The sequence below is a fragment of the Salvelinus namaycush genome, chromosome 37, assembly GCF_016432855.1.
Source record: "Salvelinus namaycush isolate Seneca chromosome 37, SaNama_1.0, whole genome shotgun sequence".
Taxonomy (NCBI): Eukaryota; Metazoa; Chordata; class Actinopteri; order Salmoniformes; family Salmonidae; genus Salvelinus; species Salvelinus namaycush.
In genome coordinates, this window is record NC_052343.1 from 12,580,660 (window position 1) to 12,589,703 (window position 9,044).

The following is a 9,044-nucleotide window of genomic DNA, read 5'->3' on the forward strand; positions in this document are numbered from 1 at the left end:
ACTAGATCTGCAGGTTCTCTTTTCTTTGGGAGCAGCCTTCTCTCTCTCCACCCCCAAAAGCCCCCCTCTTATCCTCCAATGGCTCTAATCCCCCCTCCCTCCCTCTGAAATCCCCAGGCTGGGGCTAAGGCAGAGGCAAAGGGTGTGTAATTTGATTCAGCATGAGTGGTGGCTAAATGGGGCGTTTCCTCCGCTTTCCTGTCAATTACAATCGTCTGATTTCATTCTGAAGGCCCAGTGCTAGCCTGCCATTGGCTAAGCCTGTGTGTTTGTGGTGAGTGGGCAGCTGCAGGATGTCCCATACAGACGGGAGATAAAGGGGGGGGACTCTCTATGGAAACTTCGATCTGCACTCGCTCTCTGTCACAAAGGCCTCCATCCAAATTGTGGTGGGGTGATGAACTCCAAGTGATCAGACTCCTCGTACTCTTAAATTATATATGTCTGCATGTTTTCATACCCTTGTCGTATTGAGAACACATGGAGACATCTAGTTCAGTGGGAAATTTCAAAGGATTGGATCTGTGTGTCAGAATTTTACACTAGGTAATTACTGTATCTACTGACACTGTTGATATCTTTTCTTTCTCCAAAGTCCCCTCACTCTCATTTCAGAGCTGGCAGCCTGTTCAGTTGGTCTCTTTCTTTCATATGCTGCTTTTTTCCTGAGTGTTGGGACAAAGGAGGCCCCTCTCCCCAGTAGGGATAGCTCAGAGCAGCAGAGAAGGAGGGGGATATGGAAGGAGGGGTCCCATTCGCCCAGCTGCACCCAGACTGGACCTTCTGTGCTTGTGACAGAGGGATGGGGCGGTCAGCACCAGGGTCCCCCGCACGGTCCGCACCTGGACCGGACAATTTGCCTAATTATCAATGAGTCTCTCCGGGCCGTGTCCGAGCACTTCGGGCCCACGCCACCACTGGGCATAGACAATACGCCCAACACAGGGAGGCAATGCATTGTGGGTCGGCTGCAGTCATTACTACCTTCAATAGCCATCGATCGAACAGTAAGCGGGGGGGGGGGGCACTCCCAAAGAAAATAGAAAAAGAGGGGGCTAAAAAAGACCTCCAAGTTGAGGTCACACCCACAGTGCGCTATTAAACACCTGCTCCTGCACAGCTCTGATAATTATAGGCCTCTGAGCTAAAATACAAAGCTGCTGGACTGGGATGGCGAGGGAGCTCTGTGGATGGTGGTACTGTATTCTAGGAGCTTTTCGCCCATTTAGGCACACTCTATTACCAATTCAGAGAACAGCTCAGTGTTTTCCTCAGCTTCTGTCCACTCTAATTGCTGACGCTCTAACTGCGCAAACCTCAGAGAGATGCCTGTCAAAAGTGGCTCTCGTTTTTGTCCTACATCGTTCATATAACAGCTAAATTACCACATAAGACAATAAAGTGGGTATTAGTTGGCTTTGAAACTAGTCCGTCGGGGAGACGGATCTCCCAAATTAGCCAACTGGAAAAATTCCAAGGCTTTTGGCCTCACAAATGAAATCAGTGCTTAACACCGGCGAAAGAAACATGCTTTTCAAGTGCCACGAGGAACAGGCATCGCTGAAACTTTTCACCAAACTGCAGTGATATTCAAGGTGTAACAGAAGTGAACATTTCAGCAATACAATGTGTAGCATTCATTCACCTCTTTGTGAAAAACGAAATCTATAAAACATATGTGCATAAAGAAAGGCGTTTGTCTGCTATTCTGTCCTATATTGTTACCATTCTTACAGGTGTTTAGGGAGGACTACCAGGTATAACAACGAGCTTGTAAAGGGATACAAATGTCAGAAAGGTGACAATGATGGAATAGTCTGTCTTTCAATTGGAACAAATTTAGACTTTCAATGACAATATCACAGTTTGTTCCATTTTTTTTTTTTGCCACATTGGGGGATTTACCTTTTCATCAGTTACGTCATTTTTCTGGATGATTGACAATCATTAATCTGACTATCCAAAACTAAGACGATTGTAAGGTGCAATGAAAGATTAAATATTTTTCCTTCTGTTTGATTTTGACTTCCTATATCATTCAGGTACAGATAAGATACCAGGGAGTTAAACTGAACCTCAATTATCACCTCCCTCCTTTTCTCCATATAAAACAACTTCATGGTAAAATAAATCTGAATCGTAAAATGTTCACGTTCCTATCTACTCCGCCCACACTGTGATTCGTGAATGAAAAACAGCAGCAGTAAAAAAAAACAGAAAAAATGCTAGGTACTATACTTTTCTTATAAACAAAACTTTTATAAAATATATATGTATATATATATATATATATAAAAGAAAAAAGTCAAAATATTTCTTATACTTTTTAGTAAAGCAAGCAGTGCCTTCTAAAATATCTGCTTGTTTGTTTAAAATTTTCTGAGAAAAGTATAATAATAATAATCATAATAATAATAGTAAATAAATGTCAAACAAACACTGTGATAAAACGAATGATAAAAACTGACGTGGTGTTTTTTAGGAGAATATTCGGATAGCCTGAGAGACCAGGGTGTGGCACACCGGGCACTCTGGATGGTTGAGCTCACAAATGCGGATGGCACACTCCATGCAGAAGAGGTTGTGGCCGCAGGGCACCAGGGCGGCCGTCACTTTGCTCTCGAAGCAGGTCATGCAGTCCCGGAGGATGGCCGGTGGCGAGTCCGGTACAGGGAGGCGTCCAGGGAACCCCACGCCCGAGGTTGGCTCGCTGTGGGCACGGCGGGCCTGGGCATGAGGCGAGCCAGACAGAATAGTGATGCTGGTGCCCGAGGAGTTGTCGTTGTTCCCTCCACAGGGGTCAGAAAGGCCTGGAGAGAGTCTGGTTAGGGGCAGGCCTCCAAAGCTCTTGGAGCGCTGCTGGGCATAGAAAGCCACCTGTTTTGGGTAGTCTGGGTCTCCCCAACTCTGGGTGCCCTCTGAGCCAAAGTAGGAGCAGGGCTTCTCTCCAGGGCTGTTGAAGTTGCCCTTGCTGAAGATTACCCCACCTCCTTCCCCTCCTCCAACCATGGCATCTGAGAAGTTCTGGCGGAAGCTACTGGTCAATGGCTTGCGCTGCCCCCCCTGCAGACCCCACACCTGCTGCAGGCGACTCTCCAGACCCCCGGAGCCTACTGGGCTGCCGCCATCCAGCCCCAAGCAGTCATTCTCGTTGTTGTGGTCGTGCAGACCTCCCGTTCGGAATGCGATGTGCGCCTCGATCTCCTCACGGGCCCTCTCGGCGTTGCTGGGTGATCCCGTGATCTCGAAGACAGGGTCACGGTCTCGGCTAGGGGTGACGATGTAGGTGCAGGTTTGCTGTTGGATGCGTTTGATGGTGGAACCCTTGGGCCCCACCACCAGCCCCACCACGCGGTAGGGCACCCTCACCTGGATGGTGGTCTGGCCTGGCAGGGGCGCAGGCGGGGAACCGCTGAAGGACACACCAAGCTTGTTCCGGGACGCTCGGAGCATGGAGAAGTGCTCGGCGGCAGAGATGATCTCGCGCCGGGCCAGGGCCACATCCTCCTTTCGGCCCGTGATGAGAAACACAGGCTCCTCGCCCCTCACGGGGGTCTTGATGTAGGTGTTGGTCTTGGCCCGCAGGGCTTTGATCTTGCAACCTGCAGAAACAAAAAGGCAAAGTTTGAAAATGGCCAAGGTCACAATGATTTCATTTTTCTGTTACACTCATCAAATATAAGGAGTTTGAAATAGCTAAGATTGTTACTACTACATGGTTTTATGTTTTCCTCTTCTATGGAAACAAAGACTGAATTGATAGTTGACCTTTGACATACCTTTTTAAAAGATGGCAAATTTTGGTCGAAAATGCCCGCAACTTCAGAGTTTTTAGACAGTCCAGAAATGGTCACCAGTCTTTATCCCCTTTACAACATTTTACAGTATGACACTTTTTTTTCCATTTCTGCCAAGATTATCATTACTAAGTCACATGTTTTCACATGACATCAAGTCTCAATCTGCTGTAAAATCTGAAATAATTGAAGAGACTGTAGACATCAAAGTATTTTTAGAATACCCCTTTATTTGATTTCCTATGTACAAACATTGATAAACAGATGAGTTATTGTACCTGTTTCCAAAGGACATCAGAACTATTCTGTGCTATGGCTACAGTTATGGATGCATTCAACAGTGTTGCCACGAACAACCAGCCCCTCTCCTTGAACTGATAAGTCTGGTACCTCCGGCCCACACATACATCATTTTTGGGTCGTTTATTGCAGTGCATTTGCTCTGTTTTTGATCAGTGTGTAAAAGCTGACTATATTAAGTGCTTTTAGCGAGATCCTAGATGTGAGAGAGTACAGGCTAATGCTATTTCATGTCAAATTACCTTAGTCTCTAATACTGAGACGTTGTAATAATGCAGAGGGGAATAAAAAATGAGTAATTGTAGAGTAGGGTTGTTAAGAGCACTTGAGGTCAAGAGGGATATGGTAAACACAGCCGTACTCTGTATATTACGCCTAACAGGAAACGGTATGCAATGCCCCACTAAAGCAGCCAGTGGTGTCATATATACGCAGGTGTGCAGCTACAGTTCTCATTCTGAAATGCAAGTTTATGTTCCACCCCTAAGAATCCCTGAGTGTCTCCCCTTAGCAGGGTCTTTAAGAGGCGTATGTATGTCCGTGGTCTGGTAACAATAACTAGCAATTTATTCAATGGTCAGGTCTCAGCTCGTCTTTCTGAGTAGCACTACAAATCACAGCACACCATTACATCAGTAGCCTAAATACACTTTACTTTACTTACTTTATTAAATGTCGTTTTTTCAGGGACAGTGCACATTAATCAACATTACTGTAAAAGTGCCAGTTTTAGCCAACCTGCTTATTTTCAACTGCAGTCCCTGGGCAGGGACTTTAGCAATGTGGATCAAATGTCATGATCACCTCTATCCGAGGGAAATGTGCTTCCCTAATGCTACTAAATAGCCCCACTTACTAGGGCACAAACTTCAGAAGCCTAGATGGCACTGACTGAGTGACTCAGTGAGGCTCTGGGGGCTGAAGAGTTCAAACTACAATTATTATTTATTTATTGAGGACGATGGCGGTGATGATATTAGTTGGGGTTCAAGCATGATGGTGTTAGAAGGAACACTCAAGCTTTATAATATGTATGATAGTTATAACTCATGTAATAACCACAATGTTATTATATTAAACCATGTGTTAACTTAGGATAGATGTAAGGTTTTGTGATCCTTTGTAGCAGGAAGGTGAATAGATATTTAAGTTGAGACCAATAGGCAACGTAAAACTTAAAACTATGAACAGAGGAGACAAAGAAAAGTACTCCACTGGAACCTTTATAATTTCCTTCAGGCAAATGACAAAGATCATTCTAGATCAATCCACAACTGTATGCCATGTCTTTCATTTGGAGAGCATGCTTTCCAGTACTGTGTGCATTGTTAGTGGCGCATGCACAGCAAACCCACCGTTGACCAAAAGTCGTAATAATATAGCCCTAGACGACACAAAATCATCCTCCAGAATCAATTCAAATGACTTTGACAAAGGACAAAACGATAATATTTGCTTCTCCAGGACGGAACATTAACTTGCCAGATTCACCAGGCAGTAGTCGACCCTGGGAAGGAGGGCGTTGAATGTGAACTAACTAACGAGGCCCTGAATCAAAAGGAGCTCATCCCAAATCCCCCAAATCAGCACTTCTCAGTCAACACAAAGCCCTCTGCTGCACTTGTGCTCACTGGATCCACCCTCTGGCTGTCTTCAGTTACCCCATTAAAATGTGAAGCTTACACTTCAGAGTAACGAACAGGAGACGCACAGGAAGATGAGGGCACTTAACGGCACAACAACAACCAGATCCCCACATCTGTGGAAAAAATGGAGTTGAAGCAAATGGTCTCTATTGCCTTGGACCCACTTGACATTGTGGGGACCTGTTTATTTGTGTAACCCCAAAAACATGAATTAGGATTCACTGGCTGAATTGGTTTGCCTTACCTACACCCCCCCCCCTCCCATTAGGTAAGGGAGCCCTTGGTTTGGGTGTCTGGGTGTGACTCCCTTTCAATGCCCAGTGCCTCTGACCCACCCATTTATCCTTGCTTGTCTAACCAACCCCTCTGTATCTTTTGGACTCATCACAACAATAGGTGCAGTCAAACAAAACCACCCATGTAGCACAAAGCAATAAATAAAAATCAACAGCCTTGAGTTGCTGGTTCTGAGAGTTGGACAGGTTACAAGCAATCTGGAGAATCAATATATTTACAGTCTGATAAATAGCCATTTTGAGTTGATCACAATAACAATATGGGCAATAGGTTTTAAAAAGGCCACATATTTTGTTATTATTTGTTCTTATCTTATATCAGAAAATAGAAGAACCACACAACATTCAACTCGACACGTTGGTTCAACTTCTGGCTGAGTCACGCTTCGATTCCTATGATCATCCCAAGTGTCTACTGGTAACACCGCCTAATAATGTACCCCTCCCCTCACCCTCCTCTCACTTTCACACCTTTGTTTGACAGCTGCTGTCATTCAAGTTCATGTCGAGGTCTTCGACAATTACTCAATACACAGATATATCCATCTTAAATCTGGGAATTCACTTTTAAACTGCTCAAGAAAAGAGAAAATAGAGAAACACTTTTGCCATTGTCTAATTGTGTCACTGGGGCAGTCAGCAACAAAAACAATGAACATAATTAGAATTTACGAAACCGAAAACAACAGCTTGAAAACGTCAATCGTTACTCAAATCCAAGTTATATTCACAATAAAGAGAATAAATCATTTGTAAACATTTCAGGGCGAACGAGATTCCTCCGTTACCAGTAGCACGTTGCGTTTTTTTTAACGGTCTCGCGCGTTCAGACGACAAAGGAAGCAAGTGCTATCCCTGCCTGAAGTGTGCGTCTGTGAGCTGACATTGATGGCTGGATGTAGAATAATGCGCCCATGAGGTAACGGTTACAGTCCTGCTTTGTGTCTCCCCACATTTGAAATTCACTAGACGGACAATAGAACCGAGCCTAGTTGCAACAATGGTGCAGTTTCTGCCACTGTATGTTAACTTGAAACAGATTTGTTACCATGGTCAAAGAGTGGTAGAATACAACAAAAAATAACACCACTCCCTTTTCTATATCAATAACACCAGCTAACGTAACAGTTAGAGCATTATCAAAACACCCTACATACTACAGGGAGACACATTTAGCTCAGAACAGCAACATAACTTTCAATAGGAACATTTGGTTGGAATCTTTACCTTGTCTCCCCACTATTTCGGCCACATGTTCTGAGCTGGGCACGGGGACGCATTCTGTTATGTTGCAGCCTCGTCCTTTCGTCTCACTTGAAGAACCCTCGTACAGGACACATAACTTGTTCTTCCCTTGCAAAAGCCCTGTGTCACCACCACCTCCGCCAATATTATTGGTATGGTTGTGATGGTTATTGTTATTGTTACTCCGATCCTGTACTCCCGTTCCAGGAGCCCCGCCACCGTCCTCGCCTTCACCAAGCCCCAGTAGAGACAGCTGGCCCAGCGCGACCCTCAGGGCACGGGAGTCGTCTTCTTCCTCGTCGGGTGGCACAAGGAGACCTTCGCTTCCGAACCCGGAGCCGGCTAGATCCCCGCCGTAGCCCCCATTTTTCTCCATGATCCCTGCTAGAACCAGCAGGCTAGGCATGGCTAACAAAAGAGTGTGAGACAAAGACAGGGGAAAGAGACTGGAGAAACAGCACCCGTGCCGCCTCCCCGCCCCCTCCTTCTTCCAATTCTCCCTCTGCGCTAGTCCCTCCCACAGACCGGCCCCTCTCTCTGTCTGCTATAGGCCTACTTGCGATACAGTATTCTCCCAGCTCTAGGCAAACGGGACACAAGGCCGTCTGCACGGAGAGGGACTAGGCGATGTATCACTCCACCCCGTCTGGTATACAGTCCCCTCCTTGCTGAGACAAAACGAGCCGCCCTCCCGTTATACCATTCCGTCTCAGGTTCCCAAGCCTGTGGCATCTCAGAAACCAACCCCCGCGTTTTTCCCCACGTATAGAAAAAACTCTACAAATATCCCCTCCACCTTTTCTTTGTCCATATCAGCCATGCGTTAGATCCAAGCCACGCTACTTATTCCCCATCCCTGCAATGCAAGACCGCAACGATCTTTGTACTGTATGCTACTTACACAAGGATGCATGGACTATAGCCTAATAATTCCCCCTCAATAAAATGTCAAAAGTGGATCCATTTAGGATTGTTTCCCGATTCAAGTGACTATTTGGGCACCAGAGTGTACTGTTTTGGTATATTTCCAATGTTGTATTATCTATGGTGGGACGCACAGCAGTAGCCTACGGAGGGATAGATGGACTTTGGATGGAGTTTATTTGTGGAATCTTAACGACTTGGTTCACTGCATGGGGAGGATTTGCGTTATTCTTACTATCGAGAATGAAGGAGTTAAGTGACATTTCGGGGTCCGCCCACCCCACTCGTTGTGGGTTGCGGCAGGTCACCGCGTTGTTGTCTTGGGCGCCGTTGCGCATGGGGGCTGTAACGTAGGAGGAGGGGGTGAGGAGGAGAGGAGAAAGGGAGTTGTCAGACAGGCGTTGCAGACCCTGTGCAGCAGGGATCTTAAAAAAGGTCCTTACATATTTCCCATAAGCAGAGCTCTTGCTTGCAGCATTGCTTGCCTGGTGCGAACAAAGAACCGCGTTTGCCTCGCGAAATCTACATACCAAAATGTCCTCTAGAGAAGCCACGCCTGGCGGCATGGTTGTATAATAACACAAAGACACATGTGCTTAGTAGTAATAATAATAATACAAAAAATAGTACAATTAATTAATTTAATGGATCTCCAGTGTTTTAATTTAAACGGTCGCCAACGTCTCATTTCACAAGTGAGCAATACAAACTCTCAATAGTGAATTGGAGCGGAACAGTATCCTATCTCTAATGTAGCCTATAGTGCCTGTCGCGGGCGCAGTGTGGGTGCGCATGGCAGTGTTGTGGCAAACTGTGGGGGTAATCACTGTGCTTGC

General features: G+C 45.7%; 1 protein-coding gene across 1 annotated transcript; it reads right to left on the minus strand.

The window, feature by feature from the left end:
- Nucleotides 1–2,478: 2,478 nt before the first annotated feature.
- Nucleotides 2,479–8,774, minus strand: LOC120031623 (RNA-binding protein MEX3A-like). The gene is made up of 4 exons (XM_038977426.1): nt 8,739–8,774; nt 8,444–8,618; nt 7,267–7,692; nt 2,479–3,602 (listed from the first exon to the last, which is right to left on the minus strand). Exons 1-4 carry the CDS (start codon nt 8,772–8,774, stop codon nt 2,479–2,481), a joined length of 1,761 nt encoding a protein of 586 aa, XP_038833354.1.
- Between the last annotated feature and the right edge of the window lie 270 nt (nt 8,775–9,044).

What these genes read in the sequence shown, in the direction of transcription:
- LOC120031623 (XM_038977426.1), bottom strand. Translation starts at nt 8,774, where the DNA reads ATGCCGCCAGGCGTGGCTTCTCTAGAGGACATTTTG. An exon ending in TAACTCCTTCATTCTCGATA is followed by an intron (nt 7,693 to 8,443) that starts GTAAGAATAACG and finishes CTCTTTTGTTAG; the next exon opens with CCATGCCTAGCCTGCTGGTT. An exon ending in CGAAATAGTGGGGAGACAAG is followed by an intron (nt 3,603 to 7,266) that starts GTAAAGATTCCA and finishes TTGTTTCTGCAG; the next exon opens with GTTGCAAGATCAAAGCCCTG.